General features: G+C 41.4%; 1 protein-coding gene across 5 annotated transcripts in view; it reads right to left on the reverse strand.

Moving 5' to 3' along the window:
• Nucleotides 1-16506, reverse strand: part of rgs12b (regulator of G protein signaling 12b) — a 49004-nt gene extending 32498 nt beyond the window's left edge. For 4 of the 5 annotated variants that reach the window (XM_047343202.1, XM_047343193.1, XM_047343212.1 and 1 more), the window contains exons 1-5: nt 16403-16506; nt 12659-13935; nt 12081-12320; nt 10793-11782; nt 3806-3925 (exon numbers count right to left, since the gene is read on the reverse strand). In XM_047343202.1, coding sequence (XP_047199158.1) covers nt 3806-3925; nt 10793-11782; nt 12081-12320; nt 12659-13744 — 2436 coding nt within the window. In that variant the 5' untranslated portion in view covers nt 13745-13935; nt 16403-16506. Of the gene's footprint in view, nt 1-3805; nt 3926-10792; nt 11783-12080; nt 12321-12658; nt 13936-15804; nt 15928-16402 lie in introns of those variants that run through there. The other variant, XM_047343200.1, reaches the window with a different exon arrangement.
• Between the last annotated feature and the right edge of the window lie 648 nt (nt 16507-17154).

Here is a 17154-nt window from a genome sequence, read left to right on the forward strand (position 1 = left end):
AGACGGGAGCGAGATTTGACGGAGTCGGCTCGTAATTCTCTGTTCTCTCTCTATTCTCTTCAAATTCTCTTCAACCCGTCCATCATCTGAATATCTTTAATTTATTATCTAGGGCAGCAGGGCTCCATCTGATTGGCCAAATATATGGACATGCAGAGCGTGAACGCACGGCACATGATACACCATTTATCGCAGTTTAAGCCGTCTTTTGCGATACGTATATCACACACGTTGATATCGCGATGACGATACATTTTTGATATATCGTGCAGCCCTAATTGTAAGACTTGAAAAAGGTGACCCTAACCTTTTAGAGTCAGAATTTGTTTTGGTCAAACCACTGTATTTTATTGTAAAAAAATTTGTATGTTTTGACTTTGTTAATATAATAATAAGAGAGGTAACAGTGGGCAAAACATATCCTGGGCTAATTGAGACATTGGAGAGGTTTGCTGGGAGGTTGATGAGGGGTGCATCTTCAAAACCCTGAAATTGTTTCACCACTAAAAAGACTGCTTTGGACTTTGCAGGTCATGGTGCGTGTTTGCGTGTGAGATCAGTTGAGACTTCCCACTTCTTCCCCACGGAGAAACAGACTGCATTTGTCTGTGGGGCTCTACATCATTTAGCTTTGGAGAAGTCATGCACACACATACAAAAATAAGCACACACACATTCCCACTACATCCTAAGAATTACACTATAGACAAGAGACGTTTTTAATTTTTAGATGTGTAAACCAAGTAATACTTTGAGTTCAAGGACATGTAAAGGTTTAGTGCTTCTGCTGTTTTTAATGTCAAACTCCGTGCAAGCATTATCATGGGATCTTCAACTTTTACATTTCTCTGTCTGAACTAATATTTTTGTATACAAATTATGTCATAAGGTTTTGATATCTACCTACTATGTGGAACGTATAGCTCGCAAACCGTTCATCTTATGGACTTCACAGTTGGCATATGTCCAGAGAAGTGCAATGCCAAGTTTGGAGTGATTTGGACATGGGATACGCTCAATATTAATAAAAATGGGAATAAAAATGACACCAGCGCTCTGTAGCTGTCAGTGTGTGTGTGAGTGGAAGGGGGAGCAGCGTCCCTTAACACCAGTCTGAGGGCCAAGTTGAACATGTCTTCTTCTACGTGCTTGGATAAACTGTAACTGGGTGAAACCGCGAGTCAAAAGTTGGCGTCAGATCATTTAGATAATTCTGCATAACGGACTGAGACACAGACATTCACAGGAGTCATGGGAGCTGCCCAGTAATTTGTCTTCAAAGTAAAAGCACACCAGTTATTTTGTCGAAAAAGCTAGATAAGTCAACAGTAAAAAAGCAAATTCACTTTCACTGTATGACAAAATTGACAAGAAAATCTTCACTGCAAATGAACCATGTAGGATGAACGAAAAGTGTTCTAACTTCTCACTGCACCATAGAATGTATATTATATAAATTCAAATAATTTAAAAGTCCACTGGAAGTGGCTAAGCTAGTAGGTGTAGCCTGTAGATTTCCTCCCTCCAGCTGTCATAAGACATTGTCTGTTTGTTTGTTTGTGAGTGTCGCTATGTGTCGCATATGTGTTATGTGCTGTGTGTGTGTGTATGCTCTATAATGAGAACCATCACGAGATAAGAAGGAAGCCTCAAGCTCTTGCAGACACATGTACATACAGTACACACACACACACACACACACACACACACACACACACACACACACACACACACACACACACACACACACACACACACACACACACACACACACACACACAACCGCATTATGAAAATGATAGAGCAACAACATAAGGAGGACTATGTGTGTAGATGTGTGGTTTATATGCATCAGTGTGTTTTTGTGTTGCCGACTTGGAGTGGGTTGCAACTTGTTTGTGTATGTGCACGCACAGCTCTTCATATATACAGTATGTGTGTCTATGTGTGTGTCTGTCCACTGTGTGTGTCTGTAACGCTTTTGTGTTGTGGCCTCACTAACGAGGACAATGTCAGCTTATTGCTCATCAGGGCTCATTAGAAGTGCAGGCTAACACTTTGCCCCCCACCACCTCACCACACACACACATTAATACATGCGCACACACACACACCAATCTTTCCGTCCTTCCCCCTCTCACAACACAAAGCCCTCTCTGTTTATCGACATTGCCAAATGTGCAGCAAGAGAAAAAGGCCTAACGACCGGAAGAAAAAGGTAGAATAGAGGGGAGCGAGGGTGGAGGGGTTGTGAGGAGAAAAGAAGAGCGAGACCATGGGATGGTCTGGCAGTGGGACGGAGATACATCTACCCCTGTATAAAGCACACATAAAAGGTGGGAGATTGGAATGTGTGCAGAAAAGCACTGGTGCTCCTGACATTACCACCTAATGACTAAAATGAAATGAATGTGATTAATAATAATGATTGAAAGATACATTGCTATGTTTTCATTGCTGTTTGACTGTTAGCAGGAAAACGCAAAAACCTACTGAATCGATTTTCTTGAAATTTGGTGGAAGGATGGGACTTGGGCCAAAAACAAAAACAATTAAACTTTGGCACAGATACAGACAAAAAAGGAGGATATCACTTTCTTTACCAGTGTCAAATCACAAATTGAAGCTAAACAACACTAGAAATGTGTGGGCAGAGTCTATGGCAACACATGATTTACAAATTGCATTTCCCTTTATATGGTTTATAACTTTTAACTTTACTTTATAAGCTTTAACTTTACTTAAAATCCATTTGGGGCCCAGTGTTTGAAACCCATCTCAAATGTTCGTAGCATGTAATAACTTGTCTCTCCCAGGCTCTCCCCGTTTCTCCTGTCACTGTCTACTGAGCTATCCAATAAAGAAAAAAATGCCAAATATGTACAGTATATTAACCAAAACAAATCTCACTACTGAAGCGACAGTGTGGGATCTCCTTATCTGATCCCAGGCTGCCTCAGTATAGCCACTAAATGGCGGAAACGTTTAGCTTTCTTCTGATCTCTATCTTTGGACCAAAACTACTTTTATGAGCCGTGATCACAGACAGCAGGACTCTGTTTTTGGTCTCACACACACACACACACACATACACACACATAAAACATAAAATGGATAAAATATATTTAGATTCTGGAAATGAAACACCACAGATTTGAATCCCATCGTTATTATGATTATTATAACCTTGTGCAAGGATTTACTGTGGTAACCATGATAGCGGTCCATTGTATCATTTGTTGTCGAGAGTAATACAGCAGCTACTGCAGACTTTCTTATTATAAAATGTTGTAAGAAGAACTAAATGGGCATATTGTTAGGGAAACCTCATGGCTCTCAAATGACTGGATATCAGGTCATTTCTTACAGCTAAAAGGAGAACAAAAGTATAATTCCTGTAACGGTATAGCCGTAGAGCACACAGTCCTTAGAAATGCTTTTCCACTAAATGTGTGGCTGCAAGTAAAAAACGGTAACCTCAGTAATCTTCTGCTATCTAATGACAAAGATATCTTAATCCAAATCTATATGCCTGAAATGTCTCAGGGCCCTTTCTATAAGAAAGCATTGTCCATGAGTGTGTGTGTGTGTGTGTAAGTTGCCATGGCGATGTGGGAAGAGGGCTTGACCTATCATGTGAGGATGTATGATGCTCATGAGCTGCTATTATTAGAGATGGATGGTGCACGTGTGGCTCAAATGTGACAACAACGCGGTGGTCAGACTGAGCTCGAGCACTGCGTTAACACACAATGCTCTGTGTGTGTGTGTGTGTGTGTGTGTGTGTGTGTGTGTGCACTCTTACCTCCAAGTCATCCAGGGAGCGGGCCATGCTGAGGCGTTTGGAGCGTCTAAAGGAGCGTCGGGCTGACGAGCGCTGCGGGAGAGGAGGGAAGCCCATTGTCAGACCACGGAACCGACTGCCCTGAGGGGACAAAGACACACATGTTCAATTAGCATTCAGAATGAAGTACAACAAGGGCAGTAGCCACACATCAGACAAGCAAGCTGGTGATGATCAAACAAAACCTCCAGCAGGTGAGAACGCTTGAGGGGATAGTGAGTGTCTCGCCTCCGTCAGCAGCTACTGCTGTGCTCTCAATAAGGTACTTCATTGTAAAGACAGCGGAAATGAAAGGTTGACTTGGAACCTCCCCTATGTGAGATTGTAGAAGTGAATGACTCTGAATGAATTGCAAACAATGATCATTTGACTTTTAACAGCAGAAATAATGACAGAAAAGCAGAAGAATGTGGGGGCCTCTGTCGTCTGAGAAGCTTTGGATCAACAATTGGATGCATTTTGTCAAGTCAACCCTCACTCTCTCTCTGCTCTTACGTATTTCTGTCACTCTTTACTGACACTATTCAGTGCACACCATGAAAATAAAAAAATACACATGAAAATATATGAATTAGAGCCTGACCAACATTGATTACTTAATGTCTCCATTACATATTTTACCCACCAGACAGCACAGGGAAGTTTACTTTTAACTTTAAGATCAGTAGATATCCTAGTCACAATTCTTAAAAAATAATGTAAAAATAATAGAAAATATACATTTTGGGCAATAAAACAATACCATAATTATTGCAATATACATTTGATCAATAACAATTTAACAGAAGTCATATATGGGTCATTGACGTGACGCCTATATTTTCTGTCCGACTGCATTTTCTTCTGTTAAAAAAAGGTTTAAATACATAAAGAAATACCATATATATGTAGTACCTGTCCCGTATATGTACACACTTTAAATTTCCAAAAACCATTAGTTATTTAAATGTTTCTGTTTTTAAAGTGTCAAAATAGCATGTGGTGCAACCGTCCGGCCATGACTGCTGTTGTGAAAACTTCTTTGAAATTACTCAAAATCTATTCAAATGTATTTTTTGCCATATTTGGCATGATTTCCAAAGTCTTTTGTAATCCTGTACAAAATTGCAAAGCATTTGCATTTATATTTCCATCATAGTATACAAACAAACTTGACCAATTTGAGACTTTGATGTTGAAATCCATTCAAAGACAGGAAGTTGCATCATAAACCATTTTGCCAAGGACCCATGGAAGCAGCAACAGGTTTGTAACTGGTATGACCTCAAAAAAACTATGAATTCTAAGTTATTTCTAAAAATATATATTTTTATTATAAATTTCATAGTGACCTTTTGTGCTGACGTAGTTTGTTTTCTTTAGGTGGCCAATTCTGTGGCTGTAAATTTTGACTGAACTAGAAAAATATCATGTGGTGCGACCAAATGTGGTGCGACCATTGCAGAGTGTTTTACATGATAGATATATGTCCTAGATTGGGAGTTTTGGGGCTTTTTTAAATTCAATTAATGATTTATATACATAAAGTACTTTATTTTAGTATTATTTGGAAAATATTTCTATGCAATTAGAGTATTTTTTTCTAATATTTCTGAAACAACGGTTTATGTTAGATTTTTGGACAATATCATGAATAAATACCACCCCAAAAATGTAACATGTAGTTTTATCTCGGTTATTATGAATTTATTAGTAATTTATTATTTATTTATGTGTTTATTTATTTATAACTGTTTAAATTTATTTTACCAGATGCCCCTTCCAAGCAAAAATAGCAAGAGCGGAGAACCTTGCTCAGAGAAGAGAAAGGTACGTTAAAACATTTTAAAAATGAAAACTACATATAAAGCAACATGAAGTACATATTGCTAAATGCATATTTGCATTCAAATGTTCATCTATCATTAGTCCAAAATAACTTATTGATTTATGGCATGACATTACATATCCTTTTCAGCTACGAGAGAAATAAACAGCAGGGAGAGATTCCATATGCCAAGTCAAGTGAGTTGACAGAGAGAGAGAGAGAGAATAAGAATCAGAGAGAGAACTGGAGGGCTGCATCCAGAGCTTACAGAGAAAGTACAAATATGGCAAACGCTGTGTTAGACCTTACGCCGCCATCTATGGAGAACATTCCACCAGCTCTGGTTGATGTAGATGTAGCACAAGAGCAGCCAGTTTAATGAAATGTTTGTTCACAACAATGTGTGCTGCACTTAAAGGTTCTTGATGAGATTTTTATTAAAAAAAATGTTTAGGAAATGTTTGTGTTCATGAAAATTCTATGAAATTTTTATAAAATCTGGTTTAAGTCAAATTTGTGTATAGAATTTATTGTTTATTGATCTTTTTAAACGATAGGAGGTTTTCATATCATTTGGAGCGACCACTCATCATGTGGTGCGACCAATAATACCAAGACCTGTATTAAATTTAAAGTAAAATATACAATTTCTGTGGCTGAAATATTAATCACTGATACAGTATGCTTAAATGAATGGTATTTTTTATCAATTTTATGCACTTTACCGGAAAAATAAGTCTGTTAACTACATTTAATAAGGGGAAAAAAATATGAGATCATTATTTACAAAAACTCTAAAGAAATGCAACTACTTTGTTACTAATGACTTTATATTATTGAGAAATTGTCAAAAAAATGTAAGCATATTAAGGAAATTAATTCATTTTAAGATAAATTACGGTCGCACCACTAAAATCAAATAATTTGAAATTTTTATATGATTTTATGTGTACACAACATTCCTAATGTTTGAATAATTATAATAGATATTCTTTTTTTTTGTATTTTAAAATTGGCCAGTTGAAAATCCTTATACGTCATTGACCCATATATATATATAAATTATATAAAGCTGATGCATTGTGTAAGCACATGGAGATATAACACAAAATTGATCTACCTCAGATTTGTAAAATGTGTTGCTGTTTGTCAGTGTTTGTCAGAAGACTTTAAAACCACAACAACAAAAAAACTTAAGAGAAATAATAATGAGACATTTATCGTGTTAATTATCGATACTGACTGATTTGAAAACTTATCTTGATAAAGGTTTCTGCTATATCGTCTAGCCCTATGCACAACAAAGATACAACTAATAAATACTGTAACTACAATGGACCTCAGTAGAGCACATACCTCCTTAAATTCCATCAAGCTCCACCAAATTGCACACACTCATAGATATCAGTATATCAAATATTGCCTTTGAAAATGACAGAATATTTGATGGGTTGGCCCATGTCCCATCCAGCCACCAAGTTTGATGGAAATCTGTTCAGTAGTTATTGTGTAATCCACAAACAAACAAACATACAGGGGTAACAACAAAGCATCCTTCTTGTCAGGGGCAAAGAGCATTTATCCTATTCTTCTGCTTTTCTGTCACTATTTCTGCTGGAAAGTCAAATAATCAATGTGATTTTTAATATTAGCACATGGAGTCTTAACAGTCTTTGTGCTGCTGCTGTGCTGGGTAACAACCATGGCAACCAGCAGCTAAAGTCTTACTTAATCTGTTAATAACAGTGTAGTTCACTGATGGTTTAAGTGCTCTGAACTAAACAGGCTTTCAATCAAAACCTGTCTTGAGAATCTCTTTGTTAGTAGCATCCAAACCGTGATCCAGTTGAAACATGTTTTTATCAATAACACGTTCATAAACAGCATGACACTATTTCCTGCACCCTGTGTGTGTGTGAGAGAGAGAGTGTGATGGAAAAGGTGTTGTAGAAAATGAAATGTCTAAGTGTTGAAAGGTCACAAAAAGACACACATAGCACATAAGAATCCTACATCAGAGCCTACATGAGGGGATGTGTGCCACTTTGCCTGAAGCCCTGCTGCTACACATTCGTGCCTGTTTAAGACGCATTTTTTCTTTCCACTTAAATGTTAAATTCCACATGGTGGACACAGGCATGTATAGTCCTGTGTTTTGTGCCTGCAGCACCAGATTGTACTTCACACAACCCACAACCACGCATAGCAGAGAAACACACACTGACACACAATCAGGGGAGGGTCATGATAACAACAACACTTGCAGAGCAGGTAGCATGTTGCACTCTCACATAAGATTTCATCATCGCTCAGGTAGTGTCATTATTGTGTTTGCTCAGTGTACTCACACTGATATAAAAAATACACACAAAAAGAATGTGCAAGTAAAGACTAATGCTGTGAAACTGGAATGAAGTTTAAACTGACCAGCTGCTACATGATGCCATAAAACTGTTGAGTAAAATGGGCACTAGAAAATTAGTCATTGGTTCATCAGGATTTATTGTCCAGAGACCATCTGACAATGATGTAACCACAGTGAGTGGTGCACTAAACCAAAGAGGACAGGCTTGTGTAGCCTTCACAAGTTTACAATTAGCTTTTTAACAACTGTTGTTCTTCTGCTTCTAGAGAACAAGACAAATACTCTCCTCTTCTTTCTATCCGCTCACAAATGGCATTTGGCTAATCTCCTTAAACTCAAGCAGAGAGCATACGCCAATGGAGCCGTTAACTAATGAGTAATTAATCGATGTTGACAGTCAGGATCCAGAGGCCAATTGTGGCGCATGTTGAATCCTACTGGCTGATTAGGAACAGGTCTTGTTGGCATTTCATCAGGAGATGACCAGTAGTGTTGCCTGGAAACAAAGTCACCCTTTCGTCTAAGTGTGCGTGTATCAGTCAGCACAGATTACATATGGAGACACAAACATTCACACGTGACCCCCATTTAACCTGCTCAGTTTTAACATCTTAATTATTATAGCACTTACGCTTAAGGCAAACTAAATAGTTTCTCAGAGAGTAAAGATTCTAACTATAAAAAGGAAATGATAACATGTTGATGTTGTGCGGGGGCTTGTTTTGGGTGTGGCTGCACCACAGCGCTTTCACAGAAACATCTGAAAGAAAGACATTTTTTGTGGAAAACTCAAACTCTGATCACACACACGCGCACACACATGCGCGATAGATGTCACAGAAACAAGGCATCTTTCCTGTTTACAACTAAAACAGCTGTCAACATAAGAGCGAAGCACAAACACACACAAATATCCCACTTATTTCGTATAAAAACAGAAACTGCAGCAGTACAACGAGGCCTAATTGAAAACTGCAAAAAAATGAAGAAATATCTTTTAAATGAACGTGAAAATTTAGGATGATCAATGTGTCATATTCATAAAATTCAATTGCTTTCTGTATCAATTATACATTTAAGTGTTTTTTTCCAATACGACATTTCCTTATAATCCCCCCCCCATGAGTAAACTATAACCACATCTACTTAATTTGTACAGATTAATGTCAGGTACCAAACAACGTATACAAATAGTACATCTTGTATTCCCAATTGACAATGGAGGTGCATGAGGCTCGCAGAGAGGTTTATGGTTCAGATGATAAAACAGTGCCACCATGTGGCAGACAAAAGCAGGCAATTAAGGAAAACAACTTATATATATATATACTACATATTATACACTATAGGAAGCAAGTTAGCAATAATATCAATGTAATTCTTAAGTATAAAGTACATGGAAGGATAAACTAACATCTTTGCTACAAGTAATCGTGGCTTCCTAGGACAGCTTTCAACACTCTGTCCAGTCTGAGAACATTGTTCAGAGAGGTTGACGTCCAACCTCCTGTCTACTGACCCTGGCCTTGTAAACAATTCCTCTGATTTTCCCCTGGGGTTTCCCTCGGACCCTGTCCTCCACAAGTTTGACTGGGGGAAGCAACAACATCCTTAAGTGTCAGGGACAAACAAGAAACTCATTTGTATTAAATGCAGACTGAGACGAGGCAGATCTTTACTGCATACTTGTAACGATTGATCATTTTTTACAAGCAATTCAGCTGATGGGTTGTAGGGTATTTAATGTATAGTATATAACATATAATGTAGACTAGTTAATGTTTGTGAAGTGTAGATTCATCGAACTTTCTCTTTTATACTAATATATAACCTGTATTGAAGATTCAGTATGTTTTGAATTTCTCTTGTTATATTTAGGTATGGTTTTAAAAAATGTCACTGGTTTCTACCACACCCCACACATACTTAAACATTTCTGTATTTTGTATATATTGTATATTGTGTGAAATAAACTAAATGGTCTGTTTTTAAAACGGTCTGGGTTAATATATGTCACTTTTCTAGTCTTGTTGACCACTCAAGGAGCTTTACAGTACAGTTGTGCCAGTTTTTCACACACAAATTCATACAGTGCATGTATGTGCAGCACTTTATCATTTCTCCCCTGCTCTTACCACTGACTAATTACGGTGGGAAACAGGTGGTTTTCAGGTGAAGGCAGATGGCCGGTTGGTGCATAATACATGACCTGATGATACCGGAGCAGTGGGAATAAATAACTTATCAATCCACTTGTACTAAGTCTGGGTAGAGAGCCAACTGCAGCATTCACATTATTCAATACGGCACAGGGAGGTTTGCTGAGGTGGATGTTGTTTATTACAACTTTAAACACCACTGAAAAGTTTCCCGACTAAGTGAGAGAATTCTCTCGAGGACAGAACGAGTTCAGTTGAGTCAAGTTTTCAGGCCTTGAGAGAGAGGGTGAAAATGCGATGGCTAACAGAGGGATGAATACAGATGGATTTATAGCCTCAATAAACTGTAGCCTTGGACATACACTAGTCAGAGCAAATTTCCACAGCAGAGGGGTGTGATGAGGATTCTACCTGCTGCCCGGGCTTCTCAGCTCATGGTCAGTTTTAACACGACTCTTCCAAAAGCCCCACAATCCACAAACTGGCACAGGGAAACACTTCAATGAATGCCCTATTATGGAAAGCCTGGCTATATAGCAGGTACAAAAAGTGAAAGTGGTAAGCATTGAATCTAGAGTCTTAAAACACAAATGTTTATGAATTTGTGCTAATCTTACCTTTTTCTCTCCTTCCTTTGCATTCCTTCGTTTCTTCTCTCTTTCACTTCTCTCTGCTCTAGGCCGCTCCCTGTCTCCAGCGCCAAACAGCTTCTTGGCCCACTCATCTTTCTGGACGGCCAGCCGGTGGGTGTGGGAGTTGGGCTGTGCTGGAGGAGGAGGCTGGCTCCCTCCAGGTGGTGGCAGGTGGTCTCCCGGAGCTAGCGGAGCCCGGTAGCGGTCTGCAGGGATCTTATTCATGGGTGGAGGCAAGGTGCTGCAGTTGGCCGATGACCACCCGTCAGTGGATTCAGCATAAGACTCCTGGTCGCTGCTCAGGCCCTGGAGGTGGCTGTTGTGGTGCTGCTGGCGCCAGTCTCTAAGCACATGGACTGGGAGCCACCGCTGTGGCTCCACCCCTACAGCTCCTCCAGCCCCTCTCTTTTCTCCTCCCCCCACAGCTCCTCCCCGCTTTGCCAGTGGGTAGTGGTGAGGGTGGACCCCTCGCGAGTGCCTGCTGGAGACATCAGGGTGAGCCAAGGGTAGAGGGTGAGGGAGGTCAGCCAGGTGTGGATCGTGGCGGTAGTGGCCATTTCTCAGAGCTGGCGGAGGAGGAGGAGGAGGTGGGAGAGAGGCGGCGGCTCCTAGGGTGGGGCTCCAGGCCTGCTGGGAGGAAGGAGGGCTGTCCCAGTGGCGTGGCCCAGAGATGTGGTTGTGATTAGGAGGACCTCCGAGGTCCACTAAAAGCACTCGGTTGCTCTTCTCCTCTGGTAAAAAGTTGCCAATCCCACTATCACTGTTGCTGCTGGTGCTGTGGTTCTGTTGGGCGTCGTTGTCTGGATCGTGGAAGGCCCGGGCCCGAACCCCCTCAATGTTGTCGCCCATGTCTCGGTAGAGGACAGAGACAAACTGGAGGAGAGGCTGAGAGCTGGGCGGGAATTCAAGGCAGCCTCCTGTGTCTGGGTCGGGGGTACACTCAAAGCCAAACCTCCTGGCTACACCTAAATGGACCTGAGGAAACAACAGTCACCATAAGAGTGTGTATGGGTAGATGTGTGCTGTCATATATTCACTTCTTCTCCATGACAGAAATGCATAAGAATATATTTGGCAGATGTTCTGTATTCTTTTAGCACATCACAGTACATTTTTTCCATTCACACACATTCATACAGTGCCTTTATGTGCAGCATTTTCTCTATCACACACACTGTTGGCACAGCCGTCATCTTTTGTGTATCTTTTTGGTCTGTGATTTTGTTTTTATTTCATCTTCAAGAGCAGCCTGGACTTGTGTCTCTCTCTTTACCTGGTGGTGACAGAGGTCTGGGTCCACGATGAACACGTGACAGGAAGTCCTCAAACCGCCATCTTCATCTTGTCCGTTGCTAAAGCGATGATAGTCGTGGTCGTCCGTGGCCTGCATCGTGACCAGTCCAAAGAATCGCCGATCGTCGGGACAGCAAGCGCTGAAGGCTAGTTTCTCTGCAGGATAGGTGGCCAGGACCAGGCCCCTGTCACTGCATAGACGCACACTGTCATGCATGACCTGGCCGGATATAATTAATGCATGTTAGTACCTGGTGCCAAGGAAAATAATGAGGCAATCACAGATTCCTGACATCATTATAGACACTGTTTAATCTGCTGAAATAGTGTAAAGTAAATGTACTACTTGCTTTTCTAACAGCTTTAAGTTCAAGGCTAATAGATCTGCAGACAAAGAAAATTGTTTAAATCTTGACTCATTCGAGGCCTATCAATATACTGTTTAAAGGCTTACAAAGAAATAGGTTTTTCAATTAAGCTATTGTCTTTTTAAACTAGATACAAAATATAGCTAACAAGCTTTTTTCATCAGATGGGTAATGAAAGATTTAGATTCACCTTCATTAGGACCAATGAATGAATCTTTTGCTCGGCTCTGAGACGCCTCATGCTGCCCCTGATGGCCTGCAGGCTGTCGTTCTCTAAACTCGTCCCAGAGGAGGCCAGCTCAATGGAGCCCAGGTAGCCAACAATCATGCCCACGTTGAGGATGCCTTCGCCGGGCTCTAGGCCCAAGTCGCCCTCATCTCCTACATCTACGTCTTGCTCTTCATGCGGGTGGATGTGGATATGACGGAAGTCTGAGTCCAGGAAGACTGAATCGTCATTCAGAACTTGAGCCATCTCCTCCTCAGAGAGAAGGTTGGGATTGCTCTGGGAACAGGAGGAGCTCCGATACTGTGGGAACTCGGGTTCAGACCGAGGACGAGGCTTTGATGATGAACTAACCCCCGGCCTCTCCTTGTCCGAGCTACTGGACGAGTGGCTGGAGTTCTCAAAGATCATGTTGAAGATTCCTCCAGACTGCAGCTCTGCCACCACCTTCTCTGCCCTGTTGATGCCCAGCTGCTTAGAATCCAATTTGGGTTTGTACAAACCCCCACGAGCCCCACAGCCTGACCTGCTGTTATTGTTATTGTTAACACTGTTGTCATAGAAACCATCCAACTCATCATCGCTCGAGCATGAGTCCAGGTGAGATGCTCCCAAAGTATTGCTGCTGTGATGGCGATTTCCAGCGGCGCGTTGGTGGTGATGGTGGCGCCTTTGACGTTCTCCCTCAGCGATGACTAGTTTCAAAACACCAGAGCAGCGTCCAATCAGCTTGACCACATCTTCATGTGAGGCCTTGGACACATTGATGTCATTAACAGAGAGGATGTGGTCTCCAGAACGTAAGCCCACATAGTCTGCAGGGCTCCCTTTCAGGATGCAGCTGAGGACACATGGGCTATGACCTGAAAGCGTAAAGCCGTACCCTGTCCTCCCTCGTGCCACCTCCACGGCGTGGATACGGCCCTGCTGGTGGGAGGAGGATGTAGGGGGAGGAGAAGGCAAGTTCGGCCCACTTCCGCCACACGGGCGCCTCTTGGATGATGTGTCTGCTGGCCTTAACATTGTGCCAGGGAGATTTCTCGAGTCCATCGATTCAATAAGTTTCAGTTAGTCATCATTCGTCTCCCGGGCTCTGCTCAGGCAGAAACACAAGGAAATATCCAGTGAGCAGCAATCCTAAATGCAGCAGGGGAGTGAGAGTTTGGCCTCAGTTCTGGCACGGTCTCGCTAGCCCTCCCATCCTGGTGTCACTTGCTGCTCCAGTTCATGGGCAAGTTTACCTGCAGCACAAAAGAACAAAACCAAGTCAGTGGGAGCTTTTACTTCCACAACATGCTCTCATTGTCTCTCAGTCAGTGACTAGATATATATAAGAAATTAGCTAAAAAGCCAAACACATACACACACACACACACATCCTGCCAACCAGCTCACACCAGACCTCCAAAAAGGGGGAGACTTGAATCAAAACAAGATCTTACATATATCCTCATAAAATGTCCTCGCTTTACCACAGTGCATTCTGTTGTGATGAAAAAAATTATTTAAGAATTACAAGTGTGGTGCCCATTCTAAACCTTCAAATGCTGGCCTGTATTAATGCTCTGAGGCTACTTCAGAATTATTCGTTGTCATTAGTGAGTCGTCCTCAAACATTTCTACAATATACTGTCACGTTTTATTGTTTGTGTGCTGGACGTTGTGTGCAGAGCTTTTCATAAACAGTCTATGGTGCAGAGTGAGGTTAGAAAACGTTGTGTTCATCGTACTTGGTTTATCTGCAGTGAATTTGTCAATGTTTTGCCATAAAATAAAACTGAAATTTGCTTCATTACTGTTTGGTGTTACGTTCTGTCAAGCAATCCACACAATCTTCACACCCAAGTGCTACAGAGCGCGGGTCAGTTCATTCAAGTTCTATCAATATTGAACTGTGAGTCCAAATCACACCAACTTCAACACTGCACTTCCCTGGACCACAAAGAACACACATGCCAAGTAAGAAGCCGAGAAATTATTTTATACGGTGGCCGAGTGAGCTCAACGCAATGCAAAATAAGAAAACACATGCAAATAGCAAAAAAACACGTACAAATAAAGAAATAACAACCTTATCATGCGCTGGAAAAAAAGTGACAACACATGCGAATTCAGAAACTACAAACGGAAATGTTTCCAGGGGATCCAAAAAAAAGTGATGAACCTGGCTGTAGTTCAATGCTTTGTGAAGTTATTGAAGTCTGCTACTTGTCAGTGGTGATGGAACTTCACAGAGCACTGAACTTCAGCCGGGTTCATCACTTTTTGGGGTCCCCTGGAAACATTTAGTGTGGTTTTTGATATTTGCAGCACGTTTCTGGATTTAGAAATTGATGAAGTTCTTATCTTAATTTTCATGTGTCCTTTTCTTTTTGCACTTGTTTTCTTAATTTGCAGTGCGTTGAGCTCTATGGGCCACCGTACTTTGCACATATACAGACGGACAAACAGACATTTCCGGAATTAGCAGGTAGATTAATAAACCCATTGATGACCTGCAGTGGATATGACATTTGCCCATAATGATGATCACGTTCAGCATGTCAGAGATGAACAGATGAATTTAGACTTTCCAGTATCCAAAATACAAAAGACTATGTGAAATGTTTATTCTATCATACGTGAAGTCCTCATGTAGATCAAACAGCCTGTCTGGCCTGTGGGGGAGATCAATACAACTGGTATTGGACCATTATTAAGTATTGATAAGTTCAGAGAGCACATGGACGGGACGGGACAGACACACCTGTGCAGGGCGGAGTCACAGCAGCCCCGTCCAGTCACACGTGTGTGTGTTCTGAACAGGGGCGTGTCCTCACCTGACAGGTAAATCAGACACACACACAGCCGACAACACCTGAGACTCGCAGGGAACTTCAGCTTTTTGACGTTAGAACAGGCGTATCTGTAATTCTCAACGCAACCTGCGCTCCGCGTAAGTGCTGAACGACTATTTCTCCATAAAGAGCCTCCGACTTTTACTGAAACCTGTTAGCTACAGTTAGCTGTCGCGCTACCGTTAGCCCAGTTAGCTCTGCATGCTAGCAAAGTTAGCGCTGGTAGGGTAAAGGCTGCGGGCGGGATATAAAAACACACCATGAGTTTCTCACCATACAAACAACGTCATGCTCCCCTCGCGTCGGTTCGTTAAACTTTTAAAAACCTTTGTTTTTTCTTGCCTTGTCTTGCTGTTGAAAAAAAAAAAAGTGCATCCATCCATGCTGAAATCTTAGTCCCGCCCCCCCGCTTCCCACATCTTCGGAATGTCGGCGCGTAACCACGGCAACGGCACTGTACACAGACTTTCGCGTCCCGTCATTGGCGCGCAGAGCTGTCAGTCAGCCGCGACAACAGTTGTGCGGATAAATTGACGAAAGTTCGACTGAGAAATCACAAATAAAAGTAGCGAGAGTAGCTCGTTCCACAGGTGTCAAAACGTACAGTCACAACAATGCCCCTTTAACTTCATTTATAGAGTTATACGAAGTGTTATCAGCAGCAGGGCACGTGTAGAAATCGGTTTTTAACCAGCTTGAAGATGGAAAACTGCTAAAAAAAACGACAGCATCTGGCTAAAAAGCTGTGGGTTTGAAGAAGGGACAGCTCAGGGAAAAGGTGGATGCAGGGGTTTTTCTTAACGTGTCGATAAATAAGTTTGGTGAAGCGGATCACTAAGCCGGAGACTAAAAAAAAAACTAAATGACTTACTTGTCTCCGTCGGACGGTGATGCTGCTCGGCCAGTCTCCATAGTTGAGTAGCTAAGGTTGGTTCGGTAAACTCAGAGGGACGATGGGTAAACAAAAGAAAAGGCTGCACCATCTGGCGAAGTAGCCTTAAGAGGGAGGGAGGGAGTGAGGGAGGGGTGTTCAGGGTGGGCAGCCGAGGGGGAGACTTCAAACTGATGAAATAATACAAGTTCATTTGATAGAGTTTTCATCCATGGAGCTCAACTGATCTATTTATACGTGTGTGTGTGTGTGTGAGGTAAGTTTATCCAGGCTGCTCACTCTAATGTACAAGCAGCCACTTTTTAACACTCAGATTTTGTTAGTTATTTTTCTTTACAATAGATACGACACGGTTCAACAACATTGTTAGCGAAACTTCACTAACTCACTTCTATAAGAAATCTGTACCTCTGAGGGTCAAACTGTCTTTGATGTGTTTCGTAGTTATTTGAATTATGCAATTTACAGTTGCAATAAGGCCTGTAAAACAATCTAAAGCATTGTTGGGACATTAGATCATTTTCTATCCGTAAGTTCTACATGTCAACACATCTTTAATGTACAAGCTGTGGCACAACTTTCACATCCGAAGTTCTATTTCAAACTAGAAAAGACCAGTTACAGCACATCTGAAGATTTGTTCTTTTAGTTTCAAAAGTTTATTTTGAAATTTACATTTCTATAGGTCTATAAAAAGATCTAAAGCATTGTTTCTATTCAAGTGCCGCCTG

Source organism: Hippoglossus stenolepis, chromosome 2 (assembly GCF_022539355.2).
Source record: "Hippoglossus stenolepis isolate QCI-W04-F060 chromosome 2, HSTE1.2, whole genome shotgun sequence".
Taxonomy (NCBI): domain Eukaryota; kingdom Metazoa; phylum Chordata; class Actinopteri; order Pleuronectiformes; family Pleuronectidae; genus Hippoglossus; species Hippoglossus stenolepis.